Genomic DNA, 24012 nt, shown 5'->3' with positions numbered 1-24012 from the left:
GAACTGAGTCTAAACAGAGTTGACCATGGGGGATAAAGATAAGAACATGTAGGTAAAGCTTTTTTACGATCTCACTGGGGAGTGGGAGAAGTGGGTGACAAGAAGTGAGTGAGACACAGTTGCCAGTAATGATGCCCAAGATATAAACAACAAAAACATTCGAGCATTTGATCCCAGACAGAATGAGTCTATAGAGTGCTGAGTTTTTAAAACCCAAAACCAAGAAGCAGTAGGAGGAATAGATACTTACATTACTGAGCTGAGAACTCTGGCATCCACATGTAACTTCAGAGACATAAAAGACTGTCTAATTAAAGACAGGGTTGTTTGTAGGACACATGATTTCAATTTACAGGAGAGAGTGTTGAGAGAAATGGCTCTAATCTGAGTGTCAATGTGGGTGAGATAATCTCTTTTATTAGACCAACTTCTGTTGGTAGAAGAGACAAGCTTTCAAGCGTCACAGAGCTCTTCAGCTCTGGGGAAGGAAACTAGAATGTCCAAATTAAATACAAGGTAGGACAGACTTAAGTTTAACTACTTGACCAGCTTTAGACAGACAGTTGAAGATGCTCCTGATCTGCCTACATGATATACGTAGAGTAGATGGAATAGCAATACACTGGCTCTATTCTTCTCAAACAGGATGCCAGACAGATGGGCAACTGAACCTCTTTCTCCAAGTGCCCATGCCTGTGGTGTCTCCTATTCTGTTCCCTCCCTCCACCTTTTCAACCTCTACATAAGACACGATGATGCAGTTATGAGACAAATCTCTTCTGACAATCTCTACATGTAGTTCTTTTCTTTAGACGCAATTAATGTTGCCAAATGTGTCAAATTCTGCAAGACATCAGCATCTGCATGAAGAACAGCTGGCTCATATTTAACCCAGGCAAGACCAAGGTGATGATTCCTTCTTCTCACCAACATTGTGAATTAACTGAGATACCTATCACTTTCACTGAAGCTGTCTGATCTCTCCTTCAAAGTGGTGGAAAGTCTTGGACTCCTGTTGGAATAGTCATTAAACCTGGAGAGACGGGGTGACAATGTCAAGAAATGCATTCTGTCAACATATAATTGGCTAGACACTTCACAGTGATACATTGATGGATGATTGTAAATCATTGTACTTGGAGCTGAAGGTGGAACCAATATTGATGCCCCCAGCTCATGAAAAACATAGCTGGGTGCCTCTTCAGTGATGCAGGCCACCAGGAACACACTAGGTCAGTACTTCTTACCTTTGTCCCCTAGTTCACTCCTGTCAATTCAAGGCCTTGGTCCTAATTTCCAAAGCCACCAAATGATCAAGAACTAGCTATAGTTGGAAAAGAGAAGACTGAGAGGGGACATGATAGCAGTTTTCAGGTATCTAAAAGGGTGTCATAAGGAGGAGGGAGAAAACTTGTTCACCTTAGCCTCTAATGATAGAACAAGAAGCAATGGGCTTAAACTGCAGCAAGGGAGATTTAGGTTGGACATTAGGAAAAAGTTCCTAACTGTCAGGGTAGTTAAACACTGGAATAAATTGCCTAGGGAGGTTGTGGAATCTCCATCTCTGGAGATATTTAAGAGTAGGTTAGATAAATGTCTATCAGGGATGGTCTAGACAGCATTTGGTCCTGCCATGAGGGCAGGGGACTGGACTCGATGACCTCTCGAGGTCCCTTCCGGTCCTAGAATCTATTAATCTATAGCAGAGACCACCTCTTTATGCATGACTCATGACGATAGCTGTCAAACTCTGGGACAATACAGTTAATCAAACCTAGGACAGTGGTTACAAGAGTTGGAGAGAAAGCATTCTGTCAAGGGGGTTTGTATTTGGTCTAATTTTCCTTTGTAGGTTAGTCGAAGCTAAAGCCTGATGCCAGCAGAGGGTTTGAACTTTCAAAGAGTGGGGAGCTCATGGGACTTGCAACTCCAGCAATTCATATCCAACGAGAATTCAATTCCAGCACTTCTAGATTTTCAGCAAACAGCTCTTGATGAATCTCTAACACAAGGTGGGAAAGTGTACAACTTCTACACAAAAAGGAAAAGCAATTGTGAGTTGAAGTTAGTGTCTGATTAGAACTCTTGAAATTATTTTTTAAATAAACCATAGATCTCCTGCACTCACTTGCTTTACCATATCCTCATGATCATCAATTGTTAGCTCAGGCATGTTCTGTTGTAGTATGGGTGTTCCTATGAGCTACGCAGCTCAGACCTGTACTACAACATGAGTCATGTCTTCCTATACTTCTCCACAAACACCCACTTCTTGCTTCCCATTAGTAATCCATTGTCTAGTGCTGAATGTTAATATCATTGTGGTTTAAAAGGAAACAGTCTTTCCCTTAAGAATTCAATGTTTTCTTTGGAGGGTGTCTGGTTCCTTACAAGTTCTTAGCCCAGCCCTCTTCAGAATTTTGCACTGGGCAGTGACAACTGTTTCAACAGATATCCCAGGGGTCGTCAAAGGCAGTGCGAGAGCATCTGAAATCATGATTCCATTCCTCCAGCGCAACACACGAGACCAACAGGAGGAGTACCTGGAGGAAGTTTTAAACTGGAGTCCCCTTATTGTGGGCAACACACCTATCTAACCTAAATTAGTTGGCACTCTAAATATTGCATGCAGCCTCCACTATGGAATATTAAAGGCCTCTTCAAGACTCTTACAGGTATCTTTATTATATTTGAATAAGATTATTAGTTTAAAGATAAAGCAAAACCCTAACACCCTAGTGTGCATGACATGCTTAAAGGCTTGAAACATCCATATCAAAGCTCCCAGGAGACTAAAGTGATCAGTAACAGATGCTGACTTTTGGGCAGTGAGTCTTCTGCCTTGCTGGCATGAGAGCTTCTTTCATCACTGGTTCTCTCGCAGAATTCTCTGTCCTCTTCAGGTGCAGTGGATCCTTTGAACCGTAAATGCCTGAGCCAGAGCCTTTGGGAGTTTTTCCGCTTAGTTCAGTGGGCTTTGGCTCAGGTCTCACATAACCCAAAAGCTCTGTAAAGAGGCCACTTGAAAGGAACTAGAAAGCTCAAGAGCAGCTCTGCGGTAAGGAAGTCAGAAATTAAAGGTGGGGAAAACCTACTGAATCATCTTTCATCCATTCTCCCCGCCCATTGCAGGACTGTTGCTGCAGTGTTGTAGTTCAGTCTAAGTTAAAATTGCTCCAGCAATAGTAATGGGGATTCCATCATGACCCTAGGAGAGACCTGTCCACTGTCTAATAAGAGTAGCTCCTGTGTATAGACACAAGGGAGCTGATTCTTATACAGCTACGCTACTATAGAGAAACATGATTTACAAACTGTAATAGACAGGAATTGGTATGCACTAAGAAGTGTAAATGGAAGAAGATTTGAAAATGGAGGAGGATATAATAATTCTATAGATAGAAGTCATCATTCTTTTCTAACCTGAACATGTCCCTAATTTTATCAAAAGCACCTTGGTGTTTTGGGAAACCATCTGGATTTAAAATAAGTGATGCTAATTCTGAAATACTGGCTTGAAGTTTGCCAGACTTGGAAATCATCCCTCCAGCATATGAAAAGACAAGACATTCTGTATCGCAGTTCAGAATTCAAAGCACCTGAAGGAGCTGAGTCTAATGTCAAACCATTACTTCAGCAAGTCAGAAAAGTCTGGCACGCTGGGGAAAATGGGGAACAAGTTGGTTGGGGAGGACAGCCACTGGCAAAACAAACAACTTGGCTTAAATAGGCCTTGTTTCAAAATCTTCCTATAATGGCTGTAGCTAGAACTCTAACTGAAATACAGAGCATAGTGTTAGAATTGATACAGAATATGAAGAGTTGTGAGCAGAAGACATTAGGCCAGCTAAACTATCTGTTCCAAATATTAGAAGGTCTTATCAATCCACATCTTAAACTGAGAGTGGACTGAAATTGCTCTCATCCAACCAAACACAGGGACCTATATTCTGAGCTGCACCCAGCAGAAGGTGGCTGAAATAGTTGCAGCTCCCTGATCCTAGGTCAGTTCTGTGCCAGCCCTGGTGTAGATTAGAACCACCAGGGGGCAGCTCTGATTTACACTCCCTGGAAATGTCCCCCAGGGCCTATCACCAGCCAGGGATAGTCAAAGCTCAACATGTTCTGGCCACACCTCCACAGTGCCCCAACACATGTTATGCTGGGTGCTGAAGAGGGAGTAAAATAAGAGCTGAAGATGCCCCCACCTGAGAACAATTTCCAGCATGAGATCCTGCTGATTTCAGTTCCCTTTGTGCTTCTAAAGGCAAGAGAATCTGGCCCTAGCTCTCCATTGAACAAAATTATGATAATGGAAGATTAATAATAAATATAAGAATGAGACTCTCACCTGCAGTAGAAATACACAAAGTGAGTTTAAGGAGAAAATAAGGCATAGATGGTTGCCTGGCTTTTTTACATGCTACTTGCACAGCCTGAGGCAGGGCTAGTTCAGCTGCTTGTGCAAATTAGAGCAGCCTCAAGGTTATTCTAACATGATGGTACAATAAAGCCCCACTCCTGCCCTTGCAGGCTGCAGCCTTTGGAGGCCTAGAACTCCCCCCTGTGGGGGAAGAAGTGGTGGTACAGAGCCCAAGCAGCTCAAATGGGACAGAAAGGAGGGGGGGCGAGATTTTAGTTTAAGAAATTCCTCATACACCTTTTGTAGCCATTTATACTAGTGCAAAGTGGGTGTTGTATGCCACCTAATCAGAATGCGAATAACTATGCAAGATGCAGGCAATTGTGAATAGGATCAATATGTTCTGCCTTGTGTAGAGAAGCGTTTCCTGTAGCTTGGGATTGCTCTGCCAGCTGGGAAAACTCAAAGTGTCTATTGTTGCACTCTGTCTCCCCAAAGAAAATGTGCTAAGTTGCTTTTAATTATCAATACTGCAACCCTGGTGATTATTTAGGAAGAATGAGCAATCACACTGAACAGCTATAAAAAGAAACACTGGAGACTCTAGCAAAAGTGCAAACGTTTCACAAATCAGAGAAGGCAAAAAACCCATAGTATATTGCTTTTTATTCATCAAAGCGTGTATTTATCCCCTTCCAGTGAGAGACAATGCCTGCACAGCTGTCTGGCTCTTCCAGCGGGGCGGGGGGTGGGGTGTTCCTCATCCTCAGTTCTGTTTAGTCTTTGTTACTCTTTCCAAGGTCTCCCCTCCCTGCTGCCAGGGCTTCGTTTCGCTCCCTTCTTGGGCTCCAGTGCCCATCAGCCTCTCACATCAAGGTCTCCTTCGTCTTTCTTGCCATCCCACTCTTTGTCCTTCCCCCGCATCTCTCTGCTGCAGGTGCCACTTAGCCTCTCCTGTGTCCCTGGTATTGTTTTCCTGGGTTTTTTTCCCCTTCTCAGACCTGGTTCTGGCACAAATGAGCATTCAGAAGCTGTATAGCCACAGGGAGAAAAAGCAAAAACTTAGGCTATGTCTATACTACAGCTTAGGTCATCATAACTTCTATTGATCAGGGGTGTGTGAATAAACCTCTCCTCTGAGCAACATAAGTTACACCGACATAAGCGCTCGTGGGCACAGCACCAAACACGCTGCAGCATTGCAGCTCCGCCACTGCTGTGCTATACATGTAGATGTGCCCTAAATCTCTTGTGAAGGATCAAAGCCACCAATGTACATTGCCCCAGGGACTTAAACCCATTGTCCATACACTGCAGAAGAGGAGAGCCCAACCGTGGCACAGGGCCAGGGAGAAGCTCATTGCAAAAAGATTGGTGCATCCTGAAGACAATAGGCTAACACTGGAATCTTGCACTGAGTGAAAAGGGTACAGTGGGAGGTGATGGCAGAGGACAGAACCATGGCAACTGGTACTAAGTTACCAAGAATAAAAGCAGGCAGTCCACAGGGCTCAAGGGGTTTTACCTTGCTAAGGATGCCAGAAAACATCCATTCTTTCCAGCCACGGTTGCCAGTTTTGGTTGGGCATGTTCCTGGAGGTTTCATCACAGGACACCCTTTAATTAAAGATTAAGCTTTAATTCCTGGAGACTCCAGGACAATTCTGGAGGGTTGGCAACCCTATTCCAAGCCCTCGGTCTCATGCAACAGGGTTAGCATGTATTTTGCAGTCCCCTTTTCTGCAGGTGGGGTAGAGGCAGCCATGGTGAGGAGGGGAGTCATTCTGGAAATACTGAACTGAATGTGAGACTCTCTCATTTATGGTACTCTTGCTTTTAATGCCATTCTCCCTGCATATTTAGCTCCATTTCTTGCTGAATTTTGCAAGTTAGGTCACCTACCATGAGTACATTCACTGCATACACACCACAAAGTTAGTTAATGTATAAATTATCTTGCTGGAAGATTGCAACATAATACTACATCAATTCATAGAATTCAGAGCGATAACACATAAGAGCCTAAAAACCACAGAGAGAGAAAGCATGCAGCTCCCTATACAGAGAAGCACAGCTCACCTCATTTTACTCTAGGGAGCCAACCGCAGATTGACTGCTGCTAGGCCCAGATCCCACACTTCCAGGAGCGGCGCCAGAGTTTCTGGCACCCTAGGCAGAATTCGGGGGCAGCATTTTGTGCGTGCCCCATGGGGCGCGCGGGAGCTTCCGGTTCCACTCCCATCGTGCCGCCGAATAAGGACCCTCTGCTGAAATGCTGCAGGCGACAGCGGCAGTCATTGAGCTGCTCAATTGCCTGCCGCTGTTTTCTGCAGCACGTCAGAAGAAGGTCCTTCTTTGGTGGCGTGACGGGAACAGAACTGGAAGCTCCCATGGGGAGCACACAAAATGCCGCCCCCCGAATGCTGGCACCCTAGGCGACCGCCTAATGGCAGCACCGGCCCTGCACACTTCCCTACAGAGCCGTCTCTCTGCAAGCAGGATCAAGAAAACCCTCTGACATTTAAAATTAAACTTACGATTTTAAACACAGTTTTCAATACACCATAGTCACAAGCCAAGGTGATCATTTAGTTGGTTCCTAACATTCTGAATTCACAACTGGGTTCCTTTGCTTGGGCGGGATGTGTTCTGGAAGTGGGGCACCTTCAGCAGTTGTTCTGTGGAAGGACCTGCAGTGGGGCCAGCCAGCTGAACAGAGGCACTCACAGAGATGTCAATTTCTTCCTGCAGACACTCAGATTTGCTAGTTATGGGGTGAAACCCCAGGCATCTTCCACAGGGGAGTACAGTATGGACCCCTGATAGAACAATAAACATAAAGTCTGAGTTTCCTCTTTTCTCCGAGTAGTGGGGCATGGAACCATCTGTTTTGGCAACAAACCCAAACTCCTCAGCCAAAAGCTTGAGCTGATCCTGATCTCTTGCGGAGAACTGAACCTGCTTGGCAGTGTTTTTTATTTATGTGTCCTTGGTCTCTTCCAGGTTTAATCAAAACAGAAGTGATGAAATGCTGGGAGTAATGCCAGGCTTGAGGTACATGAATGCCACATCCAAACAAAATACTGGAACCTTTGTCTTTGAGCTAGAGCCTCATTCAGACAGCAGGGCTGGGAAGATGATCTGAAAGGAACCTGAAACACTGTCACTGATAAGGAAACTGAGGCACAGAGTTGCAGCCCAGCTTTTCAGAAATCACCACTCGTGGATGCCCTAAAAATTAGAGGCTTTTTGAAAACAGAGGCTAAATGGCCTGCCTACATTGACACAGGAAGTCTGGCAGAGCGGGGATTCTCAAAGGTGCCTAAGGGAGTTGAATTCAATGGGAGTTGGGTACTTAATTCCTTAGGCATTTTGATAATCCCAGCCCTTAAATACTGATCCAGACCCACAAGGCCATGCTTCCTCCAACCCTTTCTGCTAAGGGCAATTCATCACTAATGGGAGAAACTTGACAAATGTCCAATGTGACAGGTCCCCCATTCTCTCTAGCGTAGATTGTGGGTGGTTCCCACATTAGCTCAGAGGTTCTGGTGAGCAGAAAGCATTAAAGGTAGATGACTAAGCTCGAGTACTGGGGCTCATGGTAGCAGCGCCAGCAGGTTCCCTGTGAGAAAATAGGCCACATTCTACTGAGCTGAAGTAGCAAGTAGTTATCTCAAGGCAGTTACAAAGCTGCAGCTGAGGCTGTTTGAACAGGGGTTTCTGTGTCATAGTGAGAACTCATCATAAAGTTCAAGTTGCACTTGTTTCAAAGAACACATAGTTCAGCAGCCCTCGGGTGATTTCTAAAACATTCCTGTGGTGGGTTAGAGTCTAGGGGCCGCCTCTCATAAAAAGGGAATTTACACATACTCAGCTGACTCCACGTTGACCTTTGGACAGACACATCTACAGCATGGGCTCAGCTTCCTTTCCCATTTCCCCCTTGTTTTTTTGGTCAGTGCAAACTGGAAACAGAGACGACAACTCAGAGCTGCTACCATGAACTTTGGCTGCAGTGTGAAATGTTTGCTCTGGCCAGTCAGGAAGTATTATCTAATCTCTAAAATAAACAACTTGCCTGCTTAAACTGAATGACTGGATAGCTAAGATAAAAGTCACTCTGCAGATACCTACCTCATACTGGTGGTGTCTGATGTTTCCTAGGGGTGATACATTTCCTCACTCAAGGAAAATACTTGAGCAGTTGAGCTACTGAAATGCCCTTTTGCTTGCAGACAGAAACAGGGTTGAGGCCCCGATTCAGCAAAGCTCCTAAACATGTGCCTAAATCGCACTGACTTCAGTAGGACTTAAAATGCTTTGTTGATTTGGGGCCATACAATCAGCCCCTTGGAAAACACAAGGAGTTCCAAAGCCCAGTTATGTTTGCTTTTAGGTTCAGTAACAAAGGATAGAAGGCCTTTCTCTCAGGGTACATCTTCACTGCAGTTAACTTGCGTTATGTATGCTCAAGTTACTTCTCTCAAATTAACCCAGCTTGCCTGAAAGCAGCCACACTGAGAAATAATACTTGAGCTGTTGTCTTTCAGGGATGGTCTACACTGAAAAGTTATATTGGCATAGCTACATCACTCCACACCCCTGAGAGACTTAGTTACGTCAACCTAACCCCTGGTGTAGGCAGGTCAATGGAATTCTTCTGCAATCTAGCAGGGAGGTGGATTACTTACAGCGATGGGCGAGCCCTTTCTGGTGCTGTAGTAAGTGTCTACATTGAAGTGCTGCAGCATTGTAGCTGTGCCACTGTAGTGCTTTTAAGTGTAAATGGAGCCTTACACTGAGGTGCTATACTCTCTTATGTGGTGCTAAGGCTTCTAGAGATGTGTCCTGTGGTTCTTAGGCCTGGTCTACACCTAAAACTTAGGTAGACCTATCTCTGTCGTTCAGAGCTGTGAACAGCACCGGCCCTGTACGACACAGTTAGGTCCACCTAACCCCCACTCTAGACACAGCTAGATCGACCAATTTTTCTTCATTGACCTCACTGCTGCCTCTAGAAGGAGTTGATTTACTACAGCAACAGGAAAAACTTCTTCGTCACTGTAGCAAGTGTCTACATTGCAGTGGAGTTGCAGCAGTGTCACGGTCGTGCTTGTAATGTAGAAATACCATCAGTGCTGCAGTAAGCTGAGTTGCTCTGTGAATTCTTTCCCAGGGGATTGGGAGAGAGCGTATCTGTTCTTTCTGGGCACACAGCTGGAGGGAGACTGTGGGAAGGCACTGGAGGACTAGCAGCATTCAAGAGGAGCTAGCCTCCCTCCACCACTGGTGGCGCTGGCGGGGATCATGCTGCTCTTGGCAGCGGCAGCAGCAGCAGCACTGGCCAGGGCCAAAGGTAAGACATGCCCAGAGCCCACCATCGTCCTGTCCTCTTACACCACAGCCGACGCCGTCATCTCCTTGCAGAGCATCTTTGTGGTGGAGATCACGCTCACCTGCCGCAACGGGGCGCAGAATGTTGCCCTGCATGTTGACGTCAACAGAAAACAGTTCCCCATCACTCGGCGGCAGGAGGTGGGGTGCTACCAGGTCTCATGGAGCACGGAACACAGGGCCACACGGTCGGGCATCTACAAAGTGAAGTTCTTCGATGCGGAGTCGTACAGTGCCCTGCACAAGGCCCAGCGCAACAACAAGGATGTATTGGTGATCCGAGCCCTGTTCACAGCGTGGATCACCAGGGCACCTGGAGCAGACCTTGGGTCTCCACGGAGGTGCTGGCTGCTGCCATCGGGCTCCTCGTCTACTACCTGGCCCTGAATGTGAAGGGGAGCATCCAGACCTGAGGGGGGAGCCGGGATCCCCCCTGTGGGGCCAAACGCTGCCCCTCTGTGTGTCCCCTGCTGGACCCCAATAAACACAGCAGAGTGGTTGCGTTAGTAGTTGACAAATTGTGCTAACTTAAGCTTTAGCCCATTTCCCCTGTTGGGCCAGCCAACTCAAGTGAAAAGCAGTCCTGCACTTGAGTCAAGGGTTTCTCTGTGCGGTTGGGACTCAAGTTTGGGTCTGATATTTCTAAAGTAAAAAACATGTAGAAAAAAATCAATCAATCATTCTCACCAGGGAGGGGAAGGGGAAGCTTTTTTGAGGTCACTGAAAAAGAGCATAAAAAGCACTTAAAAAATCCTTAGCAGTTCACCTTAAAAAATAAAGCCACACTGTATACATGGAGTCCAGCTGTTCCCACCACACCCACTTTCACAGTGCTGGGGCCACAGCCAGGCTTAGGATTCAGGGGAAAGCCAGCTAAATTATTCTCTGGTCCCTTATTTGACAAAGCTAGGACACCTCTTGCCCAGTGTGAGGCTCTGAATAGTCCGTGAGTGTTAGTGTATCAGGGAGATTTTTTTCCTCTCAGCGTCTAGCAATCCATTTACATTTCTGAAGGAGAAAAGTTTGAGCCACTTCCCACTGAAATCAATGGGAAGGTTCCATTTCAAAGAGATTTGAACCGACCCCTAAATGTGCAGTGGAAAGGGCTAGAAAAATCCATCTTTTCCACTGAAAAGGACTAAGATTAGCCTCGATGGTTGAAGGGACCAAGAACATCAGGAATCTGGGCCTGAAATCTTTGCAGGACCAAAGGTTTGCCTTGTGCTGGGCTGAGGAAGATGGTTGTTTCCAGTGCTACATGTTCAAAGTAACTGAAAGCCTTAGGGAAACTACTGTACGTAATCGGCTGTGCATCTAACCTACAGCCAGGCTCATTCCCGGAGAACCAGCTTAGACCTCAGTGCGCTATTTTCCTTGCACGATACACCAGTAAAACAGAAATATAAACTCCTCCCCTTTGCCACATTCATGCACAGCACATTAGAAATGCAGTAGTACCAGAGCTCCAGAGTTTTGCTGCCTAGACCTCCATTTGGGCCCCACCTCAAGCCTCGCAGGGTACAGTGGGGTCACCCACAAACTCCCTATACCTGGTAGAAAGACTGTATGCAGAAAGGCCTTAGAAATTAAGAATGACCTATCCCACAAGGGCTTTCCAAATCCACAAGGCTCATCCACAGTAATACTGAGCTTTGATCTAGCAAGTCTCATGCTCCAAGAGCTTTTCAGACATGAACTGAACAAGATGCAGGGCACCCTGCAAGGCATCTGCACATCTGCTTTCAGTGGTTGTGCATTATACTTTTCCCTCTTAAAAAAAATCAAGTGACTCCAGGACTGTCATTTCTGTAGAGGAGGCAGTGTGGCCCAGTGGCTAGAACGTGGGGCTAACTCAGGGGACCTAGATTCTGTTCCCATCTCTGCCACTGACCTGCTGTGTCCTTGGGCAAGTCACTTCCCCTCTGTGTTCAGTTCCTCCTCCTGCTCTGTATCTATCTTGTCTATTTGGTGTGTAAACTCTTTGAGGCAGGGAATGTCCATTACTATGGGTCTGTACAGCAGGGCCTAGATCTCAGGTCAGACTTCAAGGAACTACCTAGTTAAAAGTAACCAATATTTTAGTCACATGACAGCATGAAACTGAAGCATCACATCTTTGGCCTTGTTATATTCCTGCCCTGGTTATTTCAGAGAGCAGCATGACTCCTCAGTCCCAGGGCTTTCCCATGCAGGAAGCCAGGCTGCTGTTTCCTGTGTGCTCCTTTCAATCCAATAGCAAACACTCTGAAGGCAGGAGTTTTAGCAGCAGGGATTTTGGTTTGATAAGCTCCAAAACAGGTAACTCCCAGTGGGTTCTAAGCATTGGTGTTTGCATTATTGGAAATACATCATCTCCTAGGAAACTGGCCAGTTCCCAGGTGGATAAGACCACTTGGGGACAGGAGAGGCTTTGTGGGAGGCCAAGTATGGGAGACCAAGGAAGGTTTCAACAGAGGCCTAATAGAGTAGGTCAAAACTCTTGCTTTGACTGAATCCCCCATAACCGTGCCTCAGTGGGTCACAACTGAGGATGCCAAATTCAGGATGAACGGCTGAGAAATAGGGAAGATACACCCCAAGATTGGTGGCTAATCCCCCATGGGATATACCAAACCAGCAACAAAAGTAAACTTCTGTTTCACCACACTGGCTAACAAGAAGTCATAAGAGCAGTTTCCTTAGGTATCCTAGTCCTTGTATTACCACCAAACACACTGGATTTAAAGGTGAGTGGTTCTTTACAACTAGTCTCATTAAATAAAAGGTTCTTCTGATACCAAAGGGCCAGCCACACACCCAGGTCAATATATAACGTAGATCTTACCCCAAAAACACACTGATAAAAAAGAAAAAGAAAGAAAGAAATGAAGGTGAGAGTTAAAATTGGTTAAAGGAATCAAATACATACAGTAATTGCAAAGTTCTTGGTTCAGGCTTGTAGCAGTGATGGAATAAACTGCTGGCTTAAGTCAAGTGTCTGGTTGCTTCCAAATCATTGGAAGGACCTCAGTCCCTTGGTTAGAATGCTCTCATTAGTATATGTTCATAGTCCAGAGGCTGGAGCAGGATAGAGGCAAAATGGAGGTGTTTCCAGGGCCTCATGTGGAGAGAATCCTATTGTCCTTACTGTGGAAAATTACAGCAGCAAGATGGAGTTTGGAGTCACATGGGCAAATCATATGTCCATGCACTTTGCCTAGTCACAGCAGGAAATTCCATCAAGTGTAGATAGGTGTCTCCCATGGTCCATTGTCAGTTAATCTGAATAGTCCCTCCAAGATGTGCTAGCTAGCTACCTTGTGGGCATAACCCCCAGGAGCAAACATTTGAAATCCAGGTATAGAGCCATATTCACAACTTCAGTGATACATGCATACAGACAGCGTAATCATAACCAGCAAATCATAACCTTCTCATAGACATCGTACATGCCATTTTTGTACAAGATTTGTTGCAAATATATAACAGTGGTTGCAACAATGATCTATATAGTCATATTTTAATCAGATAATGTCACACTCCCACCCCCAGAAACACTCATGGATACTCAGCATCATATTACCATCTGCCTCTGCATTACAGCTCCCTGACCTGTCACAGTAGAAACCAGCGGGGGCAGTGAATCTGCCAGGAACACAGGGCTGAAGGGGCTGAGAAGGAAGTGGGTTGGATGCAGAACAGCAGCAGAACTGAATTGGGCAGCAGCTGAAGGAAACAGAAGTAAAGTGGCCTTGGGGAGGTTGGATGGGAGAGAAGCTAAGTTTTGGATTGTGGTGCAGTGGGAGAGGAGTCTCAGCTCAGCTCTCACAGAGTTAAAGCAGACATGAATGGCAAGAGAGCTACTGAGCGACAAATGAGAGGAGGGAGGGGTGAATGTAGTTTGCTGGGTTTGCACCAACCTCATTCACTCACCAGTTCACGTACATTCATTAAACTTCTAACTGCTCCCTCTGGTGAGGAACATTGGTAAAACCACAACCACAGTGTTTTTTTGGTTTTGGTTTTGGGTTTTTTTGCTTTAAGCGTGCAGGCTGCTGGTGAAAGTTGCTGCACTGACACAACGCTGTAGAGTGACAGCCTCTCCCTCGTCACTCTTGGGTCAGGCAGCAGCAGTGCAAGGTCTCTGTGCACTATCCCACCTGTGTGTCTCAGGCTTGTACCCCTGAGTGTAGGTTCAGGAGCATAGCCAGGGCTCAGGCATTAGTGTCACTTATGACAGTGGCTTCTGGGATGTGGACTGTTGTCCACCAGGAATGGGGGAGAGGCCTCTACCTCATCTGACACATGCCACCGAATGTCCAGATTTTTGGTCACGGCCACCTGCCTGGATTCCAATCAGTCACCCAGAGGTATGAAATAGGATCTTCTCAAGGCTGAGAAGACTCACATTTCACCTACAATTTTCCCCTCATGGTTGCTAACGCTATTAAAAAAAAATCTATGATGAATTTATTTCAAAAGACATCTACTAAATGAAACTAGTATCAGCTGCCCAGGTCTGCTGAGAAATGCAACAAACAACAAGGGAGCACAAACAATGGCAGGGGGACAATTCACGCTGGGGGTTTTTAGTGATTATTTGTATTACAGCAGCACTCAGAAATAGCATACATTTGATATCAAGGCCCCATTGTGCTCGGCCCTGTACACATGCAGCGAGACGGTCCCTGGAAATAGACAAGCTAGACACAGGGTAAGAGAAAGGAATCCTCTCCATTTTACAAAGGGGGAAATGGAGAGACACAGAGAATTGCTCAAGGTCACACAGAAAGCTGGTGACAGAGCCAGGAACTGACCCTGGATATTAAGAAGTGCCAGGCCAGTGCTTTAACCACAAGACAGTCCTTCCTCTCAGATTGCGCAAGTGTCACAAGGGCCTAACTAATCTTGCAGAACCTTAAATATTGGTGGGAACATGCATGATGGAAAAGAACCCAACTTTACTCTCAGAGCCCCGGCTGGCAATTAGAATACACACTTTGTAAACTGAGCAAATGGAAATCACTGAGACTCAACAGACATGGAAGCCCATGCTGCCTATTTTACAGTCACTTTTCAAAGCTGCAACTCCTTCCTTGACTTGCCCTCTTGCATTTCACAGTGGCAGTGAACAAACTCACTAATGTCTGGCAGAGCCCTGCTGCAATAGCTAGGCACTGTGAAATGCACTCAGTGAAGTGAACTCAACCCCCATCCACGACTTGAGCCCATTTCTGCACTTTGAATCTCTTCTCCCCTGCAAGTCCTCATGTCTCCTCCCTAGATTTTATAAAGCAGTGCTGGAGCGCAGTCACGTACACTCATCGAGAGACACAATAGCTTTCCAGAGCCGAGATTAGCTGAGGGGCATTTCATTGACTTCTACTCTGTAAAAAAATGGAAAAAACTTGAAGTTTTAACACACTCTGCAAAGCTAGTTTAATTAGTGACTAATCACCGAGGAGAATTATAAGCAGTTTAAAGAAGAGATTCCAAAAGATGATAAACAATGGGGGAAGATCACTACTGTCCAGTGGCTAAGAAGAGAAAGGAGTTTTCTTCGAGCTAGCTTATTATAAACATTCAAGTAGAATTGACTGGGACCAGCCATGACCTAGGCCTCATTCTAAGAGCATATAGCACATAGCACAAGGAGAGGGCACCCTTCCCAGTGCTTACAGACTAAACAGACAAGAGACAAATCGCGAGAGACAGGAAGTGTTGTCCCCAGTTTACAGATGAAACACAGAAATTAAAGGCCAGATTTTCAAGCGCTCAACACCAAGCAGATCCCATGCTGGCACTTAGAGCCAACTATTCAAAACAGCTCTGGACTGAAACAGCGCTGATCTCTTGGACCACTTATTCTGGTGCCTAAATGGCAGTTGAACCCTTTCGAAAATCTGGCCAGGAACCAGAACCAGGAATTAAATGCAAATCTCCTGTGTTCCCTGCCCCAGTGTCGTAACCACTAGACCATCTCTGCTCTAGCTTAGGACTTGATTCTGCCCAGAACACGGGAGGAGTTTTGCTGTACGATTTCAAGATGAAAAGCGACAAGAAGGACAGGGTCCAGTGTTAAGAGGCTGCTACACAGTCACCACATCTCCGCTGCATGCTACCACGATGGCCCCTATAAAAACGTTTGGCTTTGTGAACATCTAGTAATCTTTTAAAAAGCACTGAGCTGGGGTTTTACCACCGAGTAAAAAGAATGAAGGGAGACACGTGCCATAGGAGTGGGGATCTTCAGCTGTCTTATCATTTCTTCCTAAGGCATCTCAAGGGGAAAGCCCCTCCAACTCTGTCCATCCCAACAGCAGCCTAGTCTGGGAAAGTACTTCATAGCAGTCCAGGATGTGCACTGGAACTGATAGTCTACTTAGACTGTAAGCTTATTAGGGGCAGGGGCCATCTTTTTGTTCCGTGTTTGTACAATGCAGGTCCATACCTAGGGCTCCTAGGCACTCTGACACTGCAAATAATAAAATACTGTTACAACTACTTACTTTATTGTGACCAGAGAAGACGACATTATGACTAGGACTTGATTGACCTGTATTCTATTTCTAATGCTGCCACTTGTCTCTGGGATGACATGGGGCGAGCCATTTCACTGCTCTTGAGCTTCAGTTTCCCCATCAATCCAATAGCAATAATGATGCTTGGCCTCTTTTGTAAGGTGTTTTGAAAGCTCTGGATGAAAAGTGATATGAGAGTCCTAGGGATCATTACTGAGTAGATTTTCACTGTTAACCATAGCTACAAAGGATGCAGCGAGGCAAGTTAGGCTGCTGTAATTCCTACCCTTAAAGGAGCAGTCTTGACTAGTATATTTCTTACCCAGAAGTAAGAGTTTCTAGAACTGATACATCCCACGTACCTTTGCTACACTTTTTTGGAAGAGCAGAGCATTACTTTTCTGCCAACAACTGCAAGAACAAATATTATTCTAATGATAGTCTCTGGTCTGACCTTGTGATTCAATGAGGGCCTGCACATAGTCTGTGCTGGAGAGGCAGCGTAAAGGTACAGACTTGCTCAGATCCTTTAGTCTAAACATGCTGTTAACTGATTAGTAAGGCTTGAAAGTGAAGGCACATGAGCTAAGCAGTCAAGGGGCAAGCTCAGGATTTGGCAGAAGCAGGGAGGCCATTTACCACATATTTGTTGTGCGAATTTCCTCTTCAGGCATCGTGCTAAGACTGTGCTGATGTGAGCAAGCACAGCAGGCACTACAGCTGCAAATCCTCTCATTCTGAAAGATACAAGATTGACCTAGGCCAAATTTTACAGTAGATCTGTCCTCCAAAACTTGACCCAGAAGAGACATGTTCTTAACAAGACCTGCACCTTCCTAGCAGAGATGGCACCAGCAGGGGTGGCTCCAGGCCCCAACATGCCAAGCGCGTGCTTGGGGTGGCATGCCGCGGGAGGCGCTCTGTCGGTTGCTGGGAGGGCGGTGGCAGGGTGCCTTCAGCGGCTTGCCTGCGGAGGGTCCTCTGGTCCTGCGGCTCCAGTCGACCTCCCGCAGGTGAAATGTCTAGAGCTGCCCCAGGCACCAGAGAGGGCTGCAGTGCCTGAGCATGTATCAATGATTTACGACAACAAAATAAATAAGAGTAAAAGGAGCAGAGGCCAACTCACTGCTTTAATTCTGGCAGCTGCAAACAAAAAAACCTCAGCCAACAACTCCAAAGGAATGCTTACAGCATTCCTCATACAAGTGTGTGTCAGCAGCCTCTAGATCTAGGCGGAGGGAAGATTCCTGCACATGAGAGAGATGGGTGGGAGAGGGGGGAGAAGAGGGGGAGGAGTTCTATTTGTAGGCTTTGTTCCCTTCAGAGACGTTCACCACCTCTCTCCCTCTTCCTGTTTCCTCCATTCCCTGCACCCCTCCTCCTCTGTTTATTGGATCCACTTTGCCACTAAAGAAGCTTCTATGTCAAGAATCTGTAATAAAAGCCAAGGAACCCCAGGGTGCAGTTGGTGGAAATGATTTTGACTAACAGAAACAGCAGAATTCAAGGGCAGGTGTGGACAGAACTGAAACATGCAGAGGGGGAAAAATATCCCTTCAGAGTGGTAGGTGGTGAGAGGATTTGAGTCAACGAGTGCCCCTGTGTCAAGAGTCAGAATATTCCCCCCTTTCCTCTGGATGTCATTGTACTCTTTGGAATCGTTCCTCTAGCTCCCTGCCAGTCTGTCTGATACCTGAGGAGAAAATGTTCACACACTCTAGGGCCAGTACAGAGTAAAAAGCGATACATGGACAAACTGCTTGTAAAAAACCAGACACCAGCTTTTCAAGGGTCACTGAGGAAGCATCAGCAGGGCTGAGAAATAAATGCAGTCTCTCTATTGGAAGCTGAGCGCCACCTAATGTACCTGAAAGGTAAAGTCTAGCAAATTTAGATGGCTGCATTAACTTCTTGTCTCATTTGCTGTCAGTTCCAGCTGCACGTTTCAGATTTGAATCCCAAACTTCAGGCCTGGCCAGATCTGGGTTTTTGGTTCAGACCACCTCATTTATTTAGAAAGGAGAGAGATTTTCTCTATTCTTCTGAGCTGGCTCAATTTAATATCAGATATGGCCTCTGTCTCAGGACTGGGTCCTGCTCTTGGAGAGACGGATGGGCTTCATCTAATAGGGAGTGCTAGAAAGTAAGGAAATGAATGAGGAGAACTAGGGATTTGGCATTTGTCCGGATTCCAGCCACCATTGCAAACCCTTATTACACACAATAAAGGCAATGAAGAAACGCTGTGAAGAAACTAAGATTAGCTGCACTCATGCAAATCACAGTTTAACACAGTTTACCCTGACTACATTAAGGGTCTGCACTGATGCATCCACACCCGTGGCAGGAATTGAGGCACGTTCCCCGTGTAGATAAGGCCCAGGAGTTACTTGTTTTAAGGAGATGTCCTGCTGAGTCCTATTTTACCAAATGTTGCTACCCACTTTTCTATGCCATCCTCTTCCCCAGCAGAGCCCCGTCAGCAGTAGGTGGAAAGAGGCTCATCAATGACGTATATCTACTTAAAGCAGGGAGAAAGAGGAGGATGAATGATATAAATCTGCTGGCACTAGACAGCGATCTGAAAACAAGGATGGGAGAGGGCCCCATAGCCAGGAGAAGAGTAAGACCTGCAGTGGTCGTTCTCCCAGAAAGAAAAGATCCACACCCACTGGAAGCCAAATGCACCAGTGTTTCAAGGCAGGAATATCTTTAGTGTACTGGGTCAACTAGCATAGCATCTCCTGCACGTTTATGAATAATGCATGCATCTGGAAAAAGGAAGCCATGGGTCCAAACGACATAAGCATGGTCATGAAAGAAAAAACACGAAGTCCTTCCTAATCAGGATAAATAAGTCACAGCCTCAGGAAACAGTCTGTCCATATATGCAGTGACACTGAAATTTCAGGTATTAACTGGATCAGGGAAATTGTCTGGTGATAAGGCATATATACGCTCTCCCCCATGCTGGTGAGAGGTAGCTATACAGTGCATAGTTTAAGTGTTGCAGACCAGACCATTGTTTGGGGATGGGGTGGTGCTGACCCAACTTGCCAGCTCCATGTGAGCCTCACCCTAGCTATGCACACTTACATCCACCCACCAGGCCTTAGCTCACCCCACAGCCCTTTCCCAACATGAAGAATAGCATGGACAGGAACTCACAGTACAATGTTTTCTGCAAAGGAGGGCAGATTGCTTTCTGGAGTGGAGTAGGCCCTGTGTTACTCAAACCCTGGCACTCCCTTGACTTCTAGTGCTTGGGAGACCTAATGGGTGAGCCAGACAGTCTAGCCTCTCCCCCTGGATGGGTTTCAGAGTAGCAGCCGTGTTAGTCTGTATCCGCAAAAAGAACAGGAGTACTTGTGGCACCTTAGAGACTAACATATTTTTTGAGCACAAGCTTTCGTGGGCTAAAACCCACTTCATCGGATGCATGCAGTGGAAAATACAGTAGGAAGATATACACACACACGCACACACAGAGAACATGAAACAATGGGTGTTACCATACACACACTAACAAGAGTGATCAGTTAAGGTGAGCTATTATCAGCAGGAGAGGAAAAAAAACTTTTTGTAGCGGTAATCAAAATGGCCCAATTTCCAGCAGTTGACAAGAAGGTGTGAGGAACATGTATGGTAACACCCACTGTTTCATGTTCTCTGTGTAAATATATATACAGATATATATATATATCTTCCTACTGTATTTTCCACTGCATGCATCTGATGAAGTGGGTTTTAGCCCATGAAAGCTTATGCTCAAATAAATTTGTTAGTCTCTAAGGTGCCACAAGTACTCCCTGTTCTTTTCCCCCCTGGATGGTGGCAGCATCTGAGAGCTCCTTCTCTCCTCTCCCCTGCTGGTTTCAATTTGTGACTTGATAGTGTAATAAAATGCTAACCTGTATTATACTGTTCATCCACTAGGTGGCACTAGGTGTAAAATAACAAGCTATCCTCAGCCATCCTTGGTAGTGCATGAAAGGGTCTTTTGGCGTACAAAACTGATGTGTCTCTTGCTCAGAAGTAAGCTCTGTAGTCTGTCTGTATCTAATACAGGAGCATGATGGGGGGTTCTTGTTTCTTGTCCTGCCCGATGCTGAGAGTTTGGAGGACAGCTGCAGGGAACACTGGGCAAAGCTGAGGCTTCAGATCAGCTGGGCTCCTCCTGCGGAGCTGCACCGTCAGATTTGCGGGATTGTTTTTCCCCCCAGCCCCATTTTACCCTTGCATAGAGCTGTCAAAGGGCTGCAGCTACTGCAAGATGACTCCTTTTCCTTCCTCCAAACACTGTACTGGTTTGGCCGGTATACCTGCACGTGTCGGGCTAGTGGAAAATTTTCCGTCAAAAAACTTTTTTTTGGACAGAAAATTGGGTTTTCACAAAACAATATTTTTGGTGGAAACTATTTGCTTTTCTCAAGCTTTTACAAATTTTCCTTAGAAAAGTGATTTATTTTTTTTTTTGGCCACTTGGTTTATTATTATTTATTTTAGTTGCACTTAGAAATTCCAGTTAGGCATTAGGCCTTAATTGTGATAGGAGCTGTACCCTCATGTAATTAAAAAAAGACAGTTTCTGTCCTGAAGAGCCTACATTTTAGCAGATGATGAAAGACAAAAGACAAGTTACCTGTTTCCTAACTGGTGTTCTTCGAGCTGCGTGGCTCATGTCCATTCCATGTTAGGTGCGTGATGTAAGGGGCGCTGCCAGATCCCTCCACCGCCACTCCCCTATGGATACCACTGAGGGAAAAACTTCCAGCACCGGGGCATGCGGTGAGCACACACACCTAACATGGAAGCACTCAAAGTAGATCAGGTGGCTACTGGTACCAAAGGGGCAGGGGGAGAACAAGGTTACCGTTAAACAGTTAGATTTATTGAAATAAGCAGTGAGTGAAGAAAATGCGCTAGGGTTAGGATTTGGTTAGGAAGACCTTGCAATGAGAAAGCGAGCTAAGGAAGATGGACAATGGAGAAGAGGGAAGTGAGGAGGGGACTTAGTGCAGAGGGGAAGCCCTGGGCATTGATAGACTGGAAGTCACAGCGAGACTGGGCAATGACAGAAGAAAGAGGACACAGGTGAACAATGTTGAAGGAGATGGTGGTGGTCAAACAAAGGATTCAGCAATGGAGAGAGAGAGCAAGCAAGCAAGCTGATCCAGGGCTGCAGGTTAAACAAGGGCAAGGAGTCGGGATGCCAGATGGGAACTTTCTCTTCATAAAGTTCTGAATCGTACAATTTCCTTCCTTTGTAAAGATCCTTGATAACACCAAAAATCTTCATTGTTGTTCCCTTGACTGGAAAGTTTGTGTCAACTTAAATGTACTACATGGAAAGCAGCAAACAAAACAAAGCCATCATTGTAACCTGCAGGAGAGTGATCTACAGCATACAACAAACAGAGCTACACTAAATTCTGAACTGTACAAGATGGTTAATTTCCCTCTCTCTGATTGGAGGATTTGTGTCAACGCAGTCACTGCTGTAGAATCAGACTTATGATTGAGGTATACAGCAGCCACCCACACTCCCATAACTATACTCCTGGTTTGGAGAGACTTGTTATGAGCAAATGGCATTGGTCTTTTAAGAGCCACAGATCCTGAGTTAGATTCCCCAGGCAGCATATTTGATTAGCTAGAGATACCTATGTGTGTACAGTAACTGGTCACAAATCATTAAATGAAGAGGGGGGTTGTATAAGTACAATAACTCCTTGCTGAACATTGTAGTTATGTTCCTGAAAAATACTACTTTAAGCAAAACGATGTTAAGCGAATCAGATTCCCCTATAAAAGAATTAATTTATATAGGGAGGTTAGGTTCCAGGAAATATTTTTCCACCAGACAAAAGATATATATATATATATATATATATATATATATATATATATATACACACACACACACACACACACACACACACAGAGTATAAGTTTTAAACAAACAATTTAATACTGTATACAGCTATAATCATCGTGAAGCTTGGTTGAGGTGGAGGAGTCAAAGGGTGGAAGAGGGAGGGATATTTCCCAGGGAATGCCTTACTGCTAAATGATGAACTAGCACTCGGCTGAGCCCTCAAGAGTTAACACGTTGTTAATGTAGCCTCACACTCTATCAGGCAGCACAAATAGAGGGAGGAGACACAACAGATGCATGGCAGTGGCTGCAAACATTCCCTGAGGAAACTGAACATGATGATGAACCCACATGCTATCCCACTAGAGCACACCACTCTCTCCACTTTCCAAAGTACCGGAGGGTGCGTGCATGCGTGAGAGAGAGAGATGCGCATTGCCCCTTTAAGTAGGCTGACCCGCCTTTTAAAGTTGATTAGCACATTTAAACAGCAGCTGCTGCCAGCAAACTCCCTCAGTCCTGAGCCCTGTTGTGTTCCCCTTGATCTGTGGAAATGTGGTACAGGAGCAGGGGGAGGGGGACAGCCTGACATCGGCACCCCTCTTCCTGCCCATCCGCTGCACAACAAGCAGGAGGCTCCCGGAAGCAGCTCCAACGCAGAGGGCAGGAGCAGCACATGACTGTGTTGAGGAGGGACACTTGAACAGCCCGGCAATTGATAGCCCTGCTGGGCAGCTGCCGCACAGCAAACTTAAGGGAACTGATTGAGGGCTGCTGATTCCAAGTCCCCACCAGCTAGCTGCAACGAACAGCTCTTTCTGCAAGCAATGGGACAAAGCAGGTGGCTGCCAAACATCATCATAAGGGAGCTGTCATGGTACAATTCCCCACTCTGAACCTTAGCGTCCAAAAGATGGGGTACCAGCATGAATTTCTCTAAGCTTAATTACCAGCTTAGAACCTGTAGTGCTGCCACCAACCAGGAATTCCAGTGCCTGGTACACTCTGGTCCCCCCAAAACCTTGCCTGGGGACCCCCAAGACCCAGACCCTCTGGATCTTAACACCAGGAAAGTAAACCCTTTCCTCCACCGTTGCCTCTCCCAGGCTTCCCTTCCCTGGGTTACCCTGGAAGATCACTGTATTCAAACTCCTTGAATCACAAAACAGAGAGGACAATTCACCTTCCTCCCTCCTTCTCTTTCTCCCTCCCAGACTCTTCCTGAGAGAGAAAGTAATCCTGGCACAGAGAGAAATTAGCCTGTCTCTGCCCCTTCCCTCCTTTCTCCCCACCAATTCCCTGGTGGATCCAGACCCAGTCCCCTGGGGTCTCACCAGAATAAAATAAAACAATCAGGTTCTTAAACAAGAAGAACTTTTAATTAAAGAAAGAAAAACATTAAAAATTATCTTTGTAAATTTAAGATGGATTAGGTTACAGGTTTTTATATAACATAGATACCCTCCCAGCCTAGTATTCAAGTGACAAATTTAAAATCCTTTCAGCAAAATACAAACCTTTGAGCTCCTCCAGCCAAATGCCACAAAATAAACTCCTGCCAGCCTAAGGTGCACATTTTGCAGATAAAATAAAACAAACATAAGCCTAACTCGCCATCTACCTAGTATTTACTATTTGGAATCTATAAGAACCTGTATCAGAGAGATTGGAGAGAAACCTGGTTGCACGTCTGGTCCCTCTGAGCCCCCAGAGTGAACAACAACCAAATTCTAACAGCACACACAGAAACTTCCCTCCCTCAAGATTTGAAAGTAACCTGTCCCCGATTGGTTCTCTGGTCAGGTGGCAGCCAGGCCTACTGAACTTGTTAACCCTTTATAGTCAAAGAAATATAAAGTACTTCTGTGCTATTA

General features: G+C 45.7%; 1 protein-coding gene across 1 annotated transcript; it reads left to right on the top strand.

Annotated features, from left to right (window-relative positions):
- Positions 1 to 25: 25 nt before the first annotated feature.
- Positions 26 to 10194, top strand: SSR4 (signal sequence receptor subunit 4). The gene is given in 4 exon segments (XM_032801557.2): positions 26 to 48; positions 7367 to 7417; positions 9640 to 10052; positions 10055 to 10194. Coding segments are annotated over 4 exon segments (606 nt in total). The 3' UTR covers positions 10174 to 10194.
- The last annotated feature ends 13818 nt before the right edge of the window (positions 10195 to 24012 follow it).

The sequence above is a fragment of the Chelonoidis abingdonii genome, chromosome 4 (assembly GCF_003597395.2).
Source record: "Chelonoidis abingdonii isolate Lonesome George chromosome 4, CheloAbing_2.0, whole genome shotgun sequence".
NCBI lineage: Eukaryota > Metazoa > Chordata > Testudines > Testudinidae > Chelonoidis > Chelonoidis abingdonii.
The sequence above is the reverse complement of the archived record's forward strand: the minus strand, read 5'-3'. Positions and strand labels throughout refer to the sequence as shown.